This window comes from Diplodia seriata (assembly GCF_021436955.1).
Source record: "Diplodia seriata strain FDS-637 chromosome Unknown scaffold_2, whole genome shotgun sequence".
Lineage (NCBI taxonomy): Eukaryota > Fungi > Ascomycota > Dothideomycetes > Botryosphaeriales > Botryosphaeriaceae > Diplodia > Diplodia seriata.
In genome coordinates, this window is record NW_027117309.1 from 1,306,119 (window position 1) to 1,326,366 (window position 20,248).

The 20,248-nt window shown below is 48.0% G+C and overlaps 4 protein-coding genes and 1 non-coding gene across 5 annotated transcripts; 3 read left to right on the top strand and 2 right to left on the bottom strand.

The window, feature by feature from the left end:
• Positions 1-9,122: 9,122 nt before the first annotated feature.
• On the top strand, positions 9,123-9,886 carry SLS55_001767 (uncharacterized protein; the record flags this gene model as incomplete). Its single annotated transcript, XM_066773256.1, has 2 exons — positions 9,123-9,128; positions 9,326-9,886. The coding sequence occupies 2 exons, from the start codon at positions 9,123-9,125 to the stop codon at positions 9,884-9,886; spliced, it is 567 nt and encodes a 188-aa protein (XP_066635823.1).
• A 3,074-nt stretch (positions 9,887-12,960) lies between these two features.
• SLS55_001768 lies at positions 12,961-13,056 on the top strand. Its single transcript has one exon. It is a non-coding gene; the product is annotated as a tRNA-Pro (tRNA).
• Positions 13,057-13,594: 538 nt separating this feature from the next.
• Positions 13,595-14,719, bottom strand: SLS55_001769 (uncharacterized protein; the record flags this gene model as incomplete). Its single annotated transcript, XM_066773257.1, has 2 exons — positions 13,595-14,507; positions 14,712-14,719. The coding sequence occupies 2 exons, from the start codon at positions 14,717-14,719 to the stop codon at positions 13,595-13,597; spliced, it is 921 nt and encodes a 306-aa protein (XP_066635824.1).
• A 1,355-nt stretch (positions 14,720-16,074) lies between these two features.
• SLS55_001770 (uncharacterized protein) lies at positions 16,075-17,683 on the bottom strand (the record flags this gene model as incomplete). The annotated part of the gene is made up of 3 exons (XM_066773258.1): positions 16,075-17,141; positions 17,196-17,357; positions 17,410-17,683. 3 exons carry the CDS (start codon positions 17,681-17,683, stop codon positions 16,075-16,077), a joined length of 1,503 nt encoding a protein of 500 aa, XP_066635825.1.
• A 1,871-nt stretch (positions 17,684-19,554) lies between these two features.
• On the top strand, positions 19,555-19,860 carry SLS55_001771 (uncharacterized protein; the record flags this gene model as incomplete). Its single annotated transcript, XM_066773259.1, has 2 exons — positions 19,555-19,563; positions 19,585-19,860. The coding sequence occupies 2 exons, from the start codon at positions 19,555-19,557 to the stop codon at positions 19,858-19,860; spliced, it is 285 nt and encodes a 94-aa protein (XP_066635826.1).
• Between the last annotated feature and the right edge of the window lie 388 nt (positions 19,861-20,248).

A 20,248-nucleotide genomic window follows, 5' to 3' on the forward strand; every position in this document is an offset into this window, starting at 1 on the left:
TCGGCTTCTATTACTACTAAGCGGACGTAATAACTGCCTTACTTACGTCCGTACCTTCGCGCCTATTTTCTACTTTCTAGATCCCGCATTTCTTACGGAACTATAATCCGACTAGATTATCGGGTCCCTACGGTCCTACTTCCCGTGCGGTTTTCCCGTTACGTATAGTCTTCTGCCCTATCTAGATTTCTTATAGGCGTTCTTCCCGTGTGGGCTTCGGCTACTGCCTAAGCCTAGTCCCGTAGGCGCTAAGTTTCCTTGCGCCTATTCTTTCCGTGCGGGATTCCTGCCCGTGCGGCTCTGCCGCCCGTAAGGCTCGTTAGCCCTTACGATGCTTTCTTCCGTACGGGCTTTCCGCCCTTAGAGTTATAAGGTTCTTATGCCCTAGGGTTCGTAATAAACGGTAATTTCTAAGTCGTAGACGCTTTAGAGCTATTATACGCGAATTAGATAAGAATTAGTAGTTTAATCTAGTTATTCTATATATAGTTAAGGTAATAGCGAAGGTATTATTTAAGCGTCTAGTTAGTTTATTTCGTTTATCTATCTATTTACGGGTATGCCGTGGTTAACAGCTTATGTTTTAAACTAAGCTAAAGAATAAGAGTCTACTAGAATCGGAAGGTAAATAGCCGATCTCTATCTAATACGAGCTCTTCTAGTAACCCGTAATTATTAAGAATTATTCTAAGAAACGTATAGGCGAGTTCTTTCGCGTTTGCCGTTTTAAGGTATAGCAGATAGTACGCGTATTTAGTAAGTCTATCGATAATAACTAGGATCGAATCGTATAGAACGCTAGTTAAAGGTTTCTTTAATTAGGGTAGATCCGTAATAAAGTCTAGCGAGATAAATTGCTAGAGTCTTTTCGGGGCTAGTAATAGCTAAAGTAAGTTATATAGGGCGTGTCTAGAGGTCTTACTTTAAATATAGAGATTGCACTACGAAACTACCCGTTAAACGGTTCTTTATAGGCCCGAAAAGTAGTAATTTTTAGTAATTCTCTCGATTATTTTATCTATTTCTTAGTAACCGTATGCTAGTGCTTTATAGATATTCTTAACGATTTTTTCCCGAAGCCTTATCGGAACGTAGACTAATTCTAAATATAGAATAATACCGTCTACGTCTTTAGTTAGGCGAGGGTCGTCTTTTACGTTTTTAAGTTTCTAGGCTATTACGTTATATTCGTAGGCCTCTCGAATCTTCTTTATCTAGTCGTTGCTTTCTAAGTAATACGCCGGAGCTAGTAGCCTAACCGAGGTAAGCGAGGTATTAGATGCCTTCTTAAGCTATAATTAGATAACTCTAAAAATAGGTGCGCACGTTCTAGCGGATATAAGGCTACCGTCTTTCTACTTACTTAAGACTATTAATTATAGTTCTAGCTTTTCTTCTATATAGTCGGCTCTTCTACTTAGCGCGTCTGCGCGAGCGTTCTCGGATCTCTTTCTATAGATAATCTTTATATTATAGAACGCTAGTTCTTTAGCCTACCTAACTTATCGTCGAGTTAGTTCTTTTATAGTAGTAAAGTGCGTAAGGTTCTTATAATTATAGTAAACTATTACTTAGTATTTAGCTTCTTCGAGGTAGTGTCTCTATTCTTTAAAAGCCGTAATAATAGCTAATAGCTTCTTATCGTAGACGTCGTAGTTAAGCTCCGAAGGCGTTATTTTTCTAAAATAGTACGTAATCGGATGGAGCTTGCCTTACTCGTCTAGTTAGCTAATATAAGCGCCGATGGCGTAGTCTAATACGTTCGTTTCTATAATAACGAGTAGCTCTAGATTATAAATATCTAGAATAGGCGCTTCGTAGAATATTCGTTTAAGAGACTCGAATACCCTCTACTATACTTCTTTCTATTAGAACTCGTGCTCTTTACGAGTAAGTCTAGTAAGGGGCTTTATAACCTTCGTATAGTTTAGAATAAACTTACGGTAGAAGTTAGTAAACCTAAGAAAGAATTATACTTTCTTAACGATTCGTAGTTCGGGCTATTCTCTAATTGCGTCTAGCTTTTTCTCGTTTATACTAATATATCTAGATATAATAATAAATTCTAGAAATTCTATTTTCTGCGTGATTTATTTATACTTCTCGGGTGCTATCCGTAGGTCTTTTTCTCTAAGTACGAGTAGTATCTTTCGAATATATTTTCGATATTCTTCTAAGGTGTCCGAGTAGATAATAATATTATTTAGATACGCGGTATAGAATACGTCTAAATACGAGCGTAGAGTATCGTTTACTAGGCTCTAGAATAACGCAAGGGCGTTAGTTAGCCTAAAGAGTATTACCGTATACTTGAAGTATTCTAGCCGCGTTTAAAAGACGGTCTTCTATTCTTCGCCTTCTTTAATATAGACTAAGTAGTATTCTTCGCGAAGGTCGAACTTAATAAAGTACTTCGTAGTTTAGAACTTATCTTAGAGTTCGTTAATTCTCGATAATAGATAACGGTTCTTAACCGTAATATCGTTTAGTTAACGATAGTTAATATAGAGGCGGAGCTCGTCGTTCTTTTTTAGAACGAATAGAATAGAATAGCCGGCCGATAAAGACGAAGGCCGTATATATCCGCGTTTTAGATTCTTTTCGATATATTTTCTTAAAGCCTCTAACTCGGTACGAGACAGCGAGTATATTAGCTTAAACGTAGGCTATATTTCTAGAATAAGGGGTATCTCGTAATTCTAAGGTTAGTGTTTTAATAAGGATTTTTTTTCTCGTTTCTCGTAAAGGTCCGTAAATTTCTAGAATTCTTTTAGCACGGACGCTATTTTAAGTAGCGATAGTCGTTTCTCTAGAGTTATTATTTTTTCTTTAGGCCTTATTTTCCCGCCGAGTTTCTTATATATTTTCTCGCTTACTAGGTTGCCTATAGGTATCGGCTTTTCTCTAGTTAGGCGACCGTATAACGTTCTTTCTCTTTTTACGCTATTATATATAGGGCTAATATTCTAACGTAGTATCGTAGATACGTTCGCTACGTTTATATAACGTACGTAAATTCTCTAGAGGTAATCTTCTTCGACCGACTTTAAGCTATTATTCTTTACTAAAGGCCTCGTAGGTCGTTATATACGTACGATAATTCGCTATTCTATTTCTATACTAGGTCGTAAGTAGAGGTAGTATATCTTATCGCCTCTACGTCTTATACGCCTAATTACCGCTAGAAAAATTTCTTAGACTCTAGCGAAGCTGCTTACTTCTACGCCGGGTCGTTACTCTACGCTCTAGACTTTTAGCTTCTAGCTCTCGCTCTAATTCTTCTAGCTCTAGCTTTTAGCTCTAGCTCTAGTCTCTATCGTCTAGCTTATTCGTTTTACGGTGGCGAGGTGCTTCGTGTATTATTCGTTCGAAAAGATAATTTTCTCGGTTTTCTAGTTAATATATAGTGTATGTATTTTTAGCTATAGTATTTCTAGAATAATATCGTATTTTAGTATCTTTATAACGTCTAGGTTAATCTTCTTCTTATAGTTAGCGATAGATATTAGCGCTAGCCCTATTTCGATTCTTATCTAACCTTTCCCGTACTGTACGGGTAAACCGTCTATAGTTTAAAGAGAATAAGGCTTATCTTTCTCTTACTAATATAGCCGATACTTAACGACGAAGAATAAGTCGATATACGTACTCTATACGCTACTATTAATTATAGTCTAGGCCTTTTTACTATAAAAGATTACTTATAAGTATAGTAGCTTAAAGAGTTCTATTTCGATAGATATAATTCCGTTTAATATGCGTGTAATCTAGTTAAGGGACCTTCTTAACAGCCCCTTCTAGGGTTTCTAACTAGAGAGGCCGTCTAGTTTTTCGATTAGACGAGGTCTTCGATAGTCGTGTTATCTAGCTACTCTATTCGAAGGGTAGAGTCCTTCTAGTAGGTTTATTATCCGCGACTAATTTATCTTTACTAATATAGGGTCTTTACTCTTATCTAGTAGTAGTAGGGTAAGATATCGTCTCTATAGTAGAGTCGCCACCGTAGAGTGTCCTTTCCGAAGAATATAGTATCTCGTTAGAAGAGTAGTTAGGCGAGACGTAGAAGGTCTCTATAGTTCTATTTTCGCTAAGTATTTTATGCCTTATCGCGAAGCTATCTACTAATCTTATCTACCGTTTAGTAGAGGGATTTCTTCTAGAGTTACTACTACTAGCCGTTCTATAGCCGTCCTTTTAGCTTTTCTTCCCGGATGCGGAATTGCTAGGTATTAAGACCTAGTCCTATAGTAGGTATTTAGGTTACCGTAGGGGTTACATCGTCGGTTCGACGTATATTCCCGTATTACCCGAGGTACTCGATAACTCGGGTAAGTATAGCTATATTTCGTTCGTTTCTAGTATTACTAGATTCGAGGGTACTATTATAGAGTTCTTTAATATTACTATTTACTAAATCGTCGTTCCGAAGTAGCGTCTTAATAAATTCGTTAATCTTCTACTACGCCTAGTAACGTACTATAGCTTAAATACGCCGAGGTTTCGGGTATTATCCCGTAGCGTCTTTATCGCTTTAGTAGATAATATAATTATCGTCGTAACACGCGGTCTAACTAAGCCTAGCGTATTCGAATATGTTAAGCGCTCTACGTCGTCTATTAATCTTCTTAAATAGGTCGACTTCTTTTAGCTAGAGCGTTAAGAAGAGTTCTTAATAAGCTTTTTAGTTATCTCTAGTAGTAGCCGCGGTATCGCGTGCCTTCTTCTTAGAGTTATATAAGTAGCGGTGCGTTCTTTTCTATTTATCGCCGTAGTAGATATATAGCCTCTTTTCGAATCGTAACTTTTATTAGGGTGTTTATTTCTTACGTTACGTACGTCTATCTTTCTTCTTATTTTATCCTCCGCCCTTATTATTATTTGTTAGGGTGCCTCTCTAGATATTATCTAACTCTATAGCGTCGCCCTCTTTCTAAGTATAGCGAGGTCGTCGTAGCTAGATACTATTAGCTTTATAGAGTTTCTTATTAAACTATCGTTTGTTACGTCGTCGGTCTATAAGCTAAGCTAGCTCGATAAGCTTAGATAGATTCTCGGGCCTATCGTAGTAAACTATAGCGTCTTTAATTTTCTCTCTTAGTCTCTAGTAGTAGAAAGTCTATAGAATAGCGTTAGAGTACTATTCGGCAGTAAGGTAGACTATATTCTAGAACCGAGTAGTATAGTCTTAGATAGATTTCTTCTATTTAAGGTTTATTAGAGTACGGGTAGCTAAGCGAGCTTCGTCGAGACCGATAAATACTTTCTTAAGGGCCTACGTAAAGGCGGAGTAGCTACTAAAGAGCTTAATCGTCGCTTCGTTTCGTTACTCGAATAGCTTCTTCTATTACTTTCGTTTATAGAGACGAAACTATTACTTCGTAGAGTTACGTAGAAAGGTGCTAGCGTAGAGTATCTTCTCTACTTTATTAGTAAATTATTCGTAGAAGAAGTAGATATAGTCGTTAAGCTAAGTAATAAAGTTCTATATTTTCTTACGGTTTTCTTAATATAGATTAGGTTTCGAAACCTTAATCTTAGTAGCGGGCGCTATTATAGGCTTCGCAGTCGCAGTATGCGCCGGTATAGTTAGGGGCGTAGGTCGGCGTTATAGCGCCCCGAGCTTCTTCTTAAGTTAGGTATTTTTCTCGCTTTAGTCGCGGAATTAGCTCTAGAGCTACCCGAGCCTACTTTAGATGTCGTTAATTATTTAGAATAGGTCTACTATCGTAGGCTATTAGAGATTATTACTTATAGAGACGTCTATATTGCTACTTTATTAGTAATTTCTATACTAGAAATACTTTTCTATTTTAGGGTTAACTATAACGGTAGACTTCTTCTACTAAGCTTCGGGGTCGCTTAGCAGGTAGATTAAACCGAAGGGTTTACCTTAAAGAGATAAGAGAAAGATAATAATAATTAGATAAAAAGATATTACGTAATTATACGATGTATAGTAAGCCGGTTACCTCTAAATTAATAAGGTTTAAATTAGAACTTTAAGTTAACTACGAAGGGTTAAGATGCTAGCTAAGAGAGTATATCTATATATCGTAAGAAAGTTAGTTATAATTTAGTATGCTCTTTCTTAAGGGCAGTATTATTTAATGCTGTTTATTAAGGGCATTATAAGATATGCCCTTAGTAGAGAGTACTAGTAGGTCGCACGTAACCTCGACGCTTCGGGTAGTTTTCGAAATTTCGACTTTTAGCTTCTATCGCTGCTAAGCAGTCGTAATAACCGTCTTACTTACGTTCGCCCCTTCGCGCCTATTTTCTACTTTCTAGATCCCGTATTTCTTACGGGACTATAATTCGACCAGATTATCGAGTTTCTACGGCTCTACTTTCCGCGCGGTTTTTCCGTTACGTATAGTCTTCTATTCTTCTTAGATTTCCTATAGGCGTTCTTCCCGTACGGGCTTTAGCTACTGCCTAAGCTTAGTTTTATAGGCGCTAAGTTCCTCTGCGCCCGTTCTTCTCGTGCGGGATTTCTATCTATACGGCTCTACCGTTTGTAGAGCTTATTAGTCCTTATAGTACTTTCTTTCGTGCGGGCTTTTAGCCCTTAGGGTTATAAAGCTCTTATGCCCTAGGGTTTGTAATATTAACTATCTTTCTTCTCTTATAAGAATAGTAGTTAAAGTATAACGGTAGACTTCTTCTACTAAGCTTCGAAGTCGCTTAGTAGATAGATTAAATTAAAGGGTTTACCTTAAAGAGATAAGAGGGAAATAATAATAATTAGATAAGAAGATATTACGTAATTATGCGATGTATAGTAAGTCGATTACCTCTAAATTAATAAGGTTTAAATTAGAACTTTAAGTTAACCACGAAGGGTTAAGATACTAGCTAAGAGAGTATATCTATATACTATAGAAAAGCTAGTTATAATCTAATATACTTTTTCTTAAGGGCATTATTATTTAATACTGTTTATTAAGGGCATTATAAGGTATGCCCTTAGTAGAGGGCACTAGTAGGTCGTACGTAACCTCGGCGCTTCGGGTAGTTTTTAAGATTTCGACTTTCGGCTTCTATCGCTACTAAGCGGTCGTAATAACCGCCTTACTTACGTCCGTATCTTCGCGCCTATTTTCTACTTCTTAGATTTCGTATTTCTTACGGGACTATAATTCGACTAGATTATTAAGTCTCTACGGCTCTACTTCTCGCGCGGTCTTTTTATTACGTATAGTCTTCTATTCTTCTTAGATCCTCTATAGGCGTTCTTTCCGTACGGGCTTTAGCTACTGTCTAAGCTTAGTCTCGTAGGCGCTAAGTTCCTCTACGCCCGTTCTTCTCGTACGAGATTTCTACCTATACGGCTCTGCCGTTTATAGGGCTTATTAGTTCTTATAGTACTTTCTCCCGTACGGGCTTTCCGCCCTTAGAGTTATAAAGCCCTTATGCCCTAGGGTTCGTAATAGTTACTAGACTATAAAATAAATAAAGAAGTATATATTTTTTATAGCTTTCTTATTACTATACTATTTTATTAATTATATCGTCTAGAATTCTTTACTAGCTTCTTTCGTAGACTTTATTTCTTAGTTAAGTAGAGTTACGAGACTCTAACGGCGTATTATTAAAGAGATATTCTATATACGCGATAAGATATTTCTTAATTAGTTTAATAGTATTTACTATCTATTTTCTTTTATTTTTCGTCGTACTTACTTTATTTAGTTTATAAAAGCGGGTTATAATTCTACTTAAGACTAGCTACTATAGTTTAGTAATCTTCGTAGCTTATTATCTAGAACTAGAAGATACGACTTACTATCTAGAAAAGTTATAATAAAGAGTTATTAAAATAAAATAATATAGAGGCTTAAAGTACTATTCGTTTACGAGTAAAGAAGTAATAATACTAAAAGCTAAAAAAAAGATATAGATAAATCGTTAGCTAAGTTTTAAAGTATTTATTTTAATAAAACTAAGCGCGACGATATTATATCTTACTTAAAGAGTAATATATTAAGACGAAAGTAGTATTAAAAGCCTTTCTACTAAATACTATATCTAAGCGATTAGCTATTAAATATCTTAGTTAACTTATACGCTATATAAAGAGCCGGTTTTTCTTTATAATAATTATAATCTTTATTTAGAGTATTATTTATAACTTTATCTTACTTAAGTTTTTAAAGCCCCGACGTATCTTTATTTATTCTAATATAAATAATTATACTCTTTCTTTAGTCTTTTAAACCCGATTCTCGGCTAATACACCTTAACTTTATCTACGTAAAAATTAAAGCCGAAATAATATCTTTATAAAAACGTCGTTCTAGTTAATAAAAACCCGTATTATCTTTCTTTTAGGTTATTTTCTAACATCTAGCATTTATTAAATAGTAAAATATAAGATAATTACTATCGTATTTATTGTGTTATGTTTGCTTATTTATATAGATAATAAGTACTGCAACAGGTGATAATAAGAATTATGGGGGTAGATAACGAAGGTGTCGTTGTTAAGATAACGAATTAATGATGATTAACAGTAATTGGTGATACTCATGGGCTTAAAACAATGCTGTTTGGCAGCATCCCTTTCGCTGGTTATTCATACGATTTACCGGTAATCAGGAAGGCTATTGCAGAGCGGAAACGGAAGTTTTGTTGGCACGAGCAACGCAAGTCTGCCCTAATCCATCCAATGGTCTACTTTCATTAGTGTCACCCCTGCGAAACGACGCGCTGACTGCTGACCGGACGTGGGGTCGTGTTCCGCCGACCCCGCATGTGACAGCACCAGCTATAAGCTTACCCGCGGGCCCCACCAACATAGCAAATCCCAAGGACACCTCTTAACAATCATATTGACTTTTGCTCGATTTCCCTTCAATGGCACTCTATACTCTGACAGGGATTTTCCTTCTCCTGCGAACAGTCATATGCACAGACTCATACAATCAGCAGTTCTCTGCTATAGTGGCTTTCGGTGATTCATTTACGGACAATGGTGCCAACAGAGATGACCCTTCACTCTTTTCGAGCGGTTCGCTAAAAATTCCCGATAGGCAATGGCTCATGGCTCTTATCAAACAAGACCTGGCCTCAAAATCTCCATTAGTACGTTGGAAATCTCGCTGTGGAGCATTCGTGCTGCCATGAAGGTTGGAAATAATAACAAGAGCTTATAGCTATAACGGGGCGTTTTCAAATGGCCCACTCTGGATTGACTACGTTGCTGCCAACCTTTCTGTTCCGCTGATAGACTACGCAGTAGGAGGCGGCAAGTAAATCACTTCCCGTATTCCAAATGAACTGACTCTAATGACCATCAGCAACGACCTCCAATAACCTCATCCAGGGCTACACAGGACCCAACTCAACCCTTCCCGTTCCTTCCATCGACCAGCAGGTCTCCACCTTTTTGAATGATCCCCCAAGCGAAATCTCAACGGAAAACCTCCTCTTCGTTCTCTACGGAGGTGCCAATGACATCCTGTTCAATCCCAACATCACCGCGTCGCAAAGCTTCCAAGAAATCATGGCCAGTCAATCTGCGCTCTCCTCAAGGTTTCCAAACGCGACATACTTGATACTGGATTACCCGGACCTCAGCCGTATCCCATACGCTTTCTACATCGCCTGGCTCGCAAAACAGGAGCTTCATGCATTCAGCCGGGGGTTGAGCTCCTTGTATCGGCAGCTCGTAATGCAGAACACACTCGAAGCATCATCCCAGATCGTCTTCGTTGACCTACCGGAGCTTTTCGACCGCTGGGACTACTATGCAGAGCCCGGTAGTTACGGTTTCGACCCCTTGGGAGCATATGGAAGCTGCTTGGTAGGCGTCTATCAGGAAACAGACAATGTGACTTTATGCCCCGAGCCAGACGTAAGAGTGTTCTGGGACGAGTACCAGTAGGTTTATTCTACTTCGAAAAGCTCTAAAAATTACTCGTGCTGACGGAAGGGTAGCCCCACGAGCCATGCGCACTCTTTCATTGCGCTAAAAGTGCTTGATGCGTTACAGATTCACAACATGCGTATCAAGAGAAGATGAGGCAGGGACGCTTTCTGCAAGAGTGGCCACGGGGCGGACTTCACTGCTCAACCATTAGCCAGAAGAAGCTTTATCGGCTAGTTCATCTATCTATTTGAATACGGCAATAAGATATTCGTACATGTTCGAGAAGTGTGGGGGCCCGAGAATGCGGAATAAAATTTCTAACCACACGGGTTGCTTCAATGAAACTCAGGCCATACCACAGCAGATGACGAGATTTGAGCCCCCTGAGCTCACTGAGCATCATTCACTCTGCGTACATTAGTAATTGAGTTCATTATCTTGACACATTGCGCGCATTCAGGACTCGCATTTACGTCTGGCTAAAGTATGCATTGAGATGCACGGAGACAAGAGGACTGAGCAACGACGTGCAGATATATGGGCAGTAAAGTCCGTCTCAATTTCTTCCGGGAATGCGAACCATTTTTTCTGGGCAGACTGAAATGCTACACAGGGTTTCGCAGTTCGATATTATACGGCTCGATACGTGCGTGTTGTGCCAATGTTGCTGCCTGGCTATGGGCGAGATCCGATAACATGGACCAATCGACACGAAGACTATTACGTAGTCATGTCCTCCGCAATATCTCTAGAGCCCGGTACAGCGGAATGTGGGATTACAGCAGGAAAGAGGTGCGCAAAAGCAAATGTGTTGCATAGCGCTAATCTGTTTGCCATTGGCTTTCCCTGCTCCGGTTACATCGAAGGCTACCATGTACGGTCAGAAGACCTATGTATGTACCCCTGTTGTGATGCAGGAAAATTCGTATTAAATTTGGAACGTGAGCCGGAAAAACAGCCCCGTGGAGCACGAAGCACGCTTGATGAGAACGGAACACCAAGTCCCTATTTCTCTTACAATCAATGGAATCCCCTGCCTGCATGAACTATTGCTTACCGTCAAAAACTTCGAATCTTCGCGCTTTGTCGAAACTCCCTTTTTGTTTGATGTTCACTCCCATATTTTCGTGATAGCTGCGAAGTATTTACATCAAGGTAGATCAGGATGCCTACTTCGAACAGCGTGTACGCCGCGCATCCGAGCGGCAAGGGTGTCGCTGTTGGCCCCCACATCATTCACACTCAATCCCGCCTTTCCCAACCACCTGTCTCAAACACCCACCCCACCGTGCTAGCTCTTGTCGCACAGAGTGAACAATGTCTTGACTTCAATTCGAAGTCACTAGGCTCAAACAGCGCGTAAAGTGGGCTTTCCAAAGTCGAAGCACATATTTCAATTCTTTCTCATTCGCCATCAGTATACACACCCATGAGAAGCGCTCTATTTTCGCAAACTACATGGGCCAGGGCTACGTGTTGAGCTAGGAACATACACTGGGACAAAGGACGGTGAGAATATATCTTTCGGGGAAAAAGCACGTGTAGAGAGAGGCCCAAGGTTGTGCGCTTTCTTAAGGAAGCTCATGTGGCGCCGGAATGTAATAGAGCTGCCACTTGCCACAATAGCGGTGATGCCCAACTGGGGTGTCACGATGGCTATGCATATGGTGGCGTTTCCAGAGCTCACTCAAAACTAAGGTCGAACCGAGTGTCAGTATTGCGCATGGCCGACAGTTCCCCCCACAAACCCTGGAAAAATAGCTTGAACGCCGTCGAGCTTCTCATGAGTGACAATGTCGCCGTAACATCACACAAGCCGATGGAAGATGGCTGCAGGCTGCGGAGCTCAGAGCTAAGTTCAAGTAAGACGTGTTCAAAGGAGTATGCAAGCCCACGGCGCAATATTTGCGGCCGTTCGAGGGTGGCGCCCCGAGATTATCGCTTGACGTTGCAGTGTGCACCGGCTTCAATGAGCGAAGATGTATGTATCAGAGACGTACTTGAGCTGCCCATTCTATCTTGCAGCCTTCAAAGCCCTTTGGAAGGTCGACTTGACCACCCTCCCGCTCATGCGGTATCCGTCATCATCGCATTCAACAAGGTGGTCATCTCGAACGCGGAAATCTACCTACGGCATGACGGCCAACGCGAACCTCGAAGGAGACCAGCTCGAATGGGTGGGAGGGTCTGTTACGCATTAGAGAAAAGCAAGTATTGCGCTCATTACCACCACGACTTCGCACCTTCTACTCCGGATACCTCCCTTTTGAATACCCAGCTTCTTTCCTCGTCCAACGTCTGCCACTGTTCTGATATGGGCAGCGACCGACAACTTCGCCAGCTTTGCCGACGTCCGCTTCATCATGGGCATGACGGAGGCACATATCTGTTTCTAGTGTGCAACGTCTCCACGGTCAAGTGGTGGAAGGACGAAGAGCAACCGTTTCGCACCGCATGGTAAGGCTCGGCGCTGGAACAACCCCTCGCTCGAACTAACACCTCCTGATGTTGTTGTTGTTGTTGCTGCTGCTGCTGCTGTTGTCATAAACAGCTGGCCGTCCCAATCCCCATCCATCTTCACCGGCGTCGTCAGCTACGGGATCGGCAACGCAAAAACACGTCGCTCCTCTCGCCAGTTGGAGGCGGGCTGCTCTTTCTCCTCGCCACCCCCGGCGGCTTGCTTCTCCCTGCCGTCTTCTTCGCGCACTCGCCCACGCACGTCGAACAATGCCGCCCGCCCATACCACGAGCGACGACGGCCAAAAAAGTTCGGACTGACCGTCAGCCAACGAGCCGCGTCGCGTCAAGACCAAACAAACAACACGGGCGTCCAATGCAAAAAAAAACCGGTTCAAGCAGTACTGGGTGCGCGACGACGTCTGTCGCATCCCAAAAGACCCTCCCCTCCATGTTAGCAGCAATCGTATTCCATGTCGTCCAAGTGTTTCCGCCGTCGTAGTCGTCGTAGTACGCAAGGATCCATGCACGGACCATGCACGATCCCCGTCCCGGCCCTTCTCGCCCCACCCCGAACGCGCACACAAGTTATATTGGCCACTACCCAACGCTCTGCCTCATCAAAGCACTACGGTCTTGTGGTCTAGTGGTATGATTCTCGCTTAGGGAACACTCTAAGTTTAACTTGCGAGAGGCCCCGCGTTCGGTAAGTCGTCGATTCGAGTCCGATTCGGAGAACGAGGACAAAAATGCTAACAGAAATTCCAGATCCGCGGCAAGACCCCAGTCAGCTTTCTTTTTTTTTTTTTTTTTGCTTTTCTTTTTTCTTGTTTCTAGCCTGCTGCGGCTTGGCTCGTCTGGGGGCTCGTCTGGGGGCCAGAAGATTTTCTTTTTTGTACCTCCGGGTTTCGATGGTGCTTTCATGTGGGTCGCCTTTTGGTGTTCACATGTATTTTTCCCCATCCTGCAACTCACGTTGAGGGACTTGGAAGGACTGGTTGTTCGAATTGAAAAAATTTATGATGAATCCTGCTCGATGTTCAGGCCAAAAAACGAAAGAAAGATATAAGGTCGAAGGAAGGGTAAAGATAAGCGCGAGGACGTCTGTCAATCTGGAGCCTGCCGTCCCTTGCAGGACACTCAGTGTTTCAGGCAATCGACATCCACACGCAAAAAGAAGAGGCGTGGTAGAATGGTAAGAGACACGAGAAGAAAGGATAACGAAGGCAAATCCGAGAGAGAGAGAAGCCAACGAAACACGCCCCCTCACCGTTTGTACTGCACATTGAACGGCGGCGGCTCGACCTTGACCTCGGGCGGCCAGTACTGCGCAACCAGCCTGGACACATCGCACGCGAACCCGGCGCGATCCAGCGCCTGCTGCACCGCCCACCCGTCGCGGTCGCTGCACAGCAGTCCCAGCTTCCATCTCCGCCCATCCTCGTCCGCTCCAATCTCCCTCTCCGCCCCGTGGCCCGACGCCTGGACCAGCTCTCCGCCGCCGCCTCGGCCCCCGACACTGCTGCCATCCTCATCGGTACCGCCGCCGCCGCCGCCGCCTCCCCCACCGCCCGCCGTCGCCAGGCGGACGTCGCGCAACGGGCTGAGGAACAGGGCCATTTGGTCCGGTGCGGCGACGAGGCCGGTGCGCAAGCAGATGCGCAGGTCGCGCAAGCCGCGCATCTGCGCCAAGGCCGTGCATGCGTCGCGCCAATGCTCCCACTCCCAGTGCGCGCGGTCGATTTCCATGCTGGGCATGGACTCGAGCAGCGGGTGCTGCCAGTACAGCATCGAATCGAGCGTCGGGTCATACGGCGGCTGCTGTTGCTGCTGAGTCTGCTGAGTCCGTGCGGGCGGCGCATCTCCTCCTTCCACGACCTCGTCGTCGCCCTCGTCGTCGTCAAAGTCGAGGGTGGACTCGTTGCGTTCGTGGTCGACGTCGTAGTACACAGTGGCTGCCTCCTCTTCCGGTAAGACGGGTCCGTTGGTGGAACGGAGTTGCCGGATCAGGGCGTCGTAGTGAGCGAAGAGCGGGGCGCGGAAACTCCAGTGGAGATGAAGGGTGCGAATGGAATTCCAGCGCGGGGTGCGGAGATAGTCGTACAGGCTGGTCAACGTGCGAGGGGATGTGAACTGGAAGGTGTTGCTTTTGTAGAGAAACGCGACGGCCTCGTTGTATCTGCGCTCAATCCCGTATTAACTGCCGTATGCCTACCTGTATAGTCTCCACGTGGTCGTTTGTTGTTGCGAGATGGTTTGGGAGAACAGAACGGCTTGTTCCCCACGGTGCATGTACGAGAGAGAGAAGGAAGCCAAAGAGACATTCGAGAGTCGCGACTCACACAAGCTTGCAGACCAGCAAGACGGCCACCACGCCCCTTACGTCTGCATTCACCCTCCTCCTAGCCGCCAGCTTGACGTCAAAGTCGGTGAACTCGGTCGCAGCCAGCAGCGTACAGTGGAAGCACGAGGGCCTGCATTCCAGGCAGCGCTGGCCGAGATACCCACGATAGCCCTGTCCATGTTGCTGCTGCGCCAGCAGAGCGGTCGCCGGCGGGGAGGCGTGCTCGCTGTAGGATTGCGCAAGGTGCAGGTAGCGCTTGCCGACGGCCTCCTCCCAGATGAGCAGGCGGATGTCGTGGGGCAGGCGCAGCAAGGCTGAGGGCTGCTGTTGGTCGGCGGGCTGATCCGTCCCAAGGGCGCCGGTCGCCGTGGTGCGTTTCGGCAGCGAGAGGGCGGCGGGCGCGGGATCGGCTCTGGATGCGGCCGTTCGACGGGCAGAGTCCAGGTGGAGTTCGGCGAGCTGGCGATCCAGAGGTGTCGTGCCGCCATGGTCCGACATCGTTTCTGTCTAGCTTCGGCGGGCTGTGGTGCTCGAGGTGTCAGCTTCACGCGGGATCGGTTGGTCCCGAAGCGGTGCGCGACAGACTGGAGGCCCCTCTCGCAGCACACATTTGCAGGTCGGACGTCATCAGGCCGGCTTGGGCGCGTGGGAGCAAGAGAGCGCGCGTGAAGTCGAGCGCTCGATCCCTGTCGAGTTACACAGATCCACCCGCCAGCCGCATCCGGCTTAGCGCGGCCAAGAGCATCGCCTCTTTGGGACATCCCAATGAACTTCCGTCTTCCGGTGAAGCCGTTTTCATTTCACGTTTTTCTTCCTACATAGCCACAAAAGCACTGCTGTCTGCTTCTCGCCCTCCAATCTCCATGCGTGCTACGCCCCTCCCCGTCCCTCGTGGCCCCGGCGCCGCCGATGAGAAATGCCTCAATCCAACATCTCTCGACCATGCTCACTGTGCCCGAACCCTGGCTTTTGACCTCGAATCAGTAAAAGGAGACAAAGGAAATCGCTGGAAGCCACTCGTGATGCCCTGCCCCGGAATGGAACTGTCGGAAAGGGAGCAGGGCTGCTAACAGAACCGTCGAGAATCGAAGTAAACTGGGAGAACGCCCGAACAATGTCTGCCGTCGCACATAAGGAGAAACGAAATGAAGACAGGCTTGTTGCAGGTCCGAAATCCCACCGACGCAAGAAAGGAAATAAAGACCTGACTAAGTAGGCTGGAAGATGTCCAAAGCAAAAGGAAAATATGGCGGAAATGACTCTGGTCGAGGCCCCAGTATACGAAGTAAGGGAGAGGGAAAAGAAAAGACTCCGAGCTTCTGCCGGTCCAGCCCATCCCAAGAAAACAAACGAGACTTTTGGTTACCCCCAACCACCGATAGTACTCCGTCACAACAAGTGCTCATAGTACACCTCCGGGCACCAGCGTCTGCCCGCTCTGCCCTGGATAGGTGCCTCCGCCGCCTGGGTTGATTGTGCTGCTGTGTCCTTCTACCGGCGCTGCGTGTTTTCTCAACATGAACATCGGCTTCCGGCCTTCCCGGTCCAGCTGTTTAAATAAAATGAGCGGCCGCTCGTTCAGACCCAAACAACGCTCCTGATCGCCATGCACAATGTACAACGCGTACTGCCGCCAATCCGCCGTGATGTTGTATTTCTTGAGCGCAACCGGGAGCACCTTGTGACACGGGTCGTCGATGCTGACGCGGAAAGACTTGAAAATTTCGACTTGCGGGTTTGATGATTCGCCTCCTCTTGTAGTGCCTGTTGTCGAGGGAGCAATCGAAGCGGTTTCGGCGTTGCGGCCGGCGGACAACGGAGGGTCTCGGTCACGGTCCCTGTCGCGGTCACGATGCGAAGGTGCAGGCGTAGCGCCGCGCGCACTTTCGCGGTCGTAGTAAGCCGAGCTGCGTTCGTCGTTGGTGTGAGAGCGGGACCGGGACGAGATTTGATGTGTGCTGTATGCGGGAGACGTGGGCGAAGGCACGGGATGCTGGTGAGGCGATGATGCGGACTGAGGGCCACCGCTTATAGTAGCTGTCAGATGGTTTGACGCGGCCATTGCCGCAGCCGAAGGATCGAGGTTGGACGTGTCGGTCAACGTCCGGCCCTCGTGGATGGTTGGAGATGGGTTTTTGGGCGCCGAGCCCAGAAATAACTTCTTCGTCGAAAACTTGCGCGAGAGACTGCTGCCCGCGCGTTCTTGGGTGGGTGGCGAGGTGATATGGTTATGTTCTTGGCCATCCGGCGTTGGTAGTGGTTGTGACCGATTCTTAGCCTCTCGCACCACTGGAAGCACATCCTCGCGCAGCTTCCTGTTCTCCTCCGCCATGCGGCTAAGATCCTCCTTCAATGCGCGCAGCTCGGCCTCGGCCGTGTGCATCCTCTCATCACGCTCTCTAATAATTTGTATAATGCGCGCGAAATCGTCCTGTGTAGGTGCTGTCTCCTGGGCGGTTGTCTCGGCAGCTGTGGTAGGCGGTTAGAGTGCTTGTGGCTTCTCCGTGCAACTGGAAGACCTACAGAGGGGAATGTAGTGGTCAGGCTCTATGGGCACATTTTGCTTGACCTTCACGTCGTAGACGCTCTTCAGAACGGTGAGACGGTGGCCGACGCTGTTAATACCCATCTCCTTCAATTCCGCATGTTGCAACTCAATGAGCGCTTCGCCGTCCACATTTTCCTCTGCATCTCATTAGCATCCAGCCACTTGTTCCTTGTCCAAATGTCTACGCACCCAAGAACGTTATCGCGTACTGGCCCAGCCCTAGGTTCGATATCCAATCGGCGACCTGCTCCGGGGTCCAGGTGTTTATGATGCCCTTGGGGCTCGCATAGCTGTCGGCCGAGTGGGTGAAGGTGGTGGGAGTGTGCTCTGCAGACGGCGGGCCGGAGTCGGTTGGGCTAAGCTCGTGGTCGGGCGGGAGGGTGGGCGAGGTTATGACGCTGCGCTCGTACTCATCGTCGGCGTCAGAGTCCTCCTGGTATGCAGATCTATATGCGGTGGCCATGGCTGCTCGGACGGGAGGGGCATCGACTGCGGGCGCTCAGTCGGCGTTCGTGCGGCAGCTCGGGCTGTGATGGGAGGCGGATGTGCTGAGAAGGGTACGGGTCGTCGTTCCGGGGTGCAGCCCTGTTATCGCAGGGCGGTGCCACAGCGATAGAGCCGGAGCCGTGAGCTTGGCCGTGTGCGGTGGCTGCTGTGGAGGAGCTGCCGGTGCCCACGCTGAGTTGCCAGGCGCAGCCAACCCTGCTGAGACGGAAGCGAGATTGAGCTGGCACCCTGCTGCGTGAAGTCCAGGCCTCTGTGTGTGCGTGTCAGGTAGAGTGGCGGCGCGATCGCCCAGCGCAGCCGCGTGCACGTGGGGTAGGGCGGAGCGGTGCGAGACAGGGCGTGCTGGAGGATATGGCAGCGGGTTGAGCGCGCGGCGGGCGGAGGAGTTGGCGCTTGCGGGAGTCGGCAGGTGAAGGCTGGCAGGCTGGCGACCACGGCGTCAGGGGAGCGGCGGGCTGCGGGCGCCGCGCGAAGAGCGTGACGTAGGCTGCGGACGAGGCGTGCACTGGGAGAGCGTCTGGCAGCAGGCAGGCTGGCGGACAGGGCTGCGAGTATCGCGTTGGAGGGCTGTGGTGGTGCAGGCGCGAGGGCGGCGCAGGCCAGAGCGTACCAGCGTTGCCAAATGCGGAGCGCCAGTCAAGGCCGCGCATCAAGCACCAACTATAGAACGCCGGCCGCCAGTATAGCCGCCAGTGCGACGCCCGCGAATGCCCTGCGACGCTGCTGCTGTCTGAGCTGCAGGCCCGCCACGAGGGAGTCCCGGCCGCGAGCAAGGCAATGCATTCGGCGGAGTCTTTCCATCCACCCATTGTCGCTAGAGCACCGCCTTGTCCGCGCCATTGTTCCCAACCGGCTGCCCAACGCCAGCCAACTTCTGCGCGCTGCTCGCACGCAAGGCGCGCCGCCCAATCCACCGCTGCCGCACCCGTTCTTGTGAGCGCGAGCGAGCCAGTCATCTACGGCACGGCCCATCGATCCCGACCAGCCTTGCCTGTCTCCCGAGCGTTCAGCCGCAGCTGGCCCACTCGTCGTCGACAGGCCCCTCGAATGCACCGCTCAGACGTCATCCCAGACTCCGAAACGCGCGCAATTCCATCCGCCGCATTCTAGACCAGAGCTTGTCCTCTTCCACCATAGCTGCCGGCAGGCACATATTACGTACGCCCACCACCCGAGCCTTTCACTTCCATTCTCCCGGCACAAGCCGCGGTTCCGCGGGAAGACCCTTCTTTTCCATACCGCACCACTTTAGCCCCAATCCTGCGACAATAGCCCGCCGACCTCACATTGACCGTATTCCCCCACAGTTGCAGTCTCCGACACGCCCGTCGACCACCACACGGGGCTCGTTCACCGTATAGCCCCCAAGGCCACCATCACCGCACGCTAGGAACAACCCAACCCGTCGATACGCCATTCACGGCGAGCACCATTCCCTCCGCCGAAGCCCGCCGGACAAACCGCCATCTCCACGACGAACAATCGCTACCCAAACCCACCCCGCAAAAAAAGCCCAACGAGAACCACCATCAACCCACCTGACCGACAAAGAAAAAAAAAAAGCCCTAATAATAATCACGAGCGACGACAATGCCCTCCGCCGACGCCAACCCGGACGCCGGCGCCGTCTCCTTCGCGCACACGACGTCGGCGCTGACGTCGTCGCAGACGGCCCAGCTGACGGCCGCCCTCTTCTCGGCCAACTCGATCCCGCGCATCCAGGCCGCGCTGCAGCACTCGCTGCAGGAGACGGGCTGGACCCACGCCCTGCGCGCCCACGTGCTCAACCTGCTGCGCAGCGGCGAGTGCGGCTCCTACGACGAGCTGATGGCCCGCGTGCTGGAGGACACGCGGCAGGCCGCCGGCGACGGCGATGGCAACAACAACAACAACAAGGATGATGGTGGTGGCGATAAGAAGGAAACCAACGGCACCGCTGCTGCCGCCACCACCAACGGCGATAACAAGAACAACAAGAAGAACGGGAGTGGTGGTGCTGCTGCTGCTGGCGGCGCGGAGACGGGTGCTGCGCGGATGGCGGCGAGCATCAGGATCCCTGACGAGGCCGTTCGTCAGGGCATCAAGGCGGTGCGGAAGGAGGTCGAGACCGTTTGCGAGATCACGTTCGACTGAGCCCGAGGGGAAGACACAGAGAGAGAGGGAGTAGAGAGCAAAGCTTCCGATTCCCTCAGGCCCAGGCAACTCGAGGCCGCGATGAAGCACGACCGGCACTTCCTTTGGTTGTGACATCTACGCTCAAACGGGGTCACCCCTTGTTCCATTTTCGCCATTCTCACTTTCCTCCCTGGCTTCTTCCGCTCGGGAGCAAAACGGCGAGGAACGATTCTCTTTTCCGACGGTCGTTTCCTGGATCTGACCTTGCGCTACCTATCGCGCACAGCCGAAAACACCATCGACGCCTCGGCAACGAAAAAAAAAAAAAGAGAAACGAGAGATATGACGCGTAACGACCAAACGCCGATCCAAGGCGGCATGAATCATCCATCGATCACGACGACCG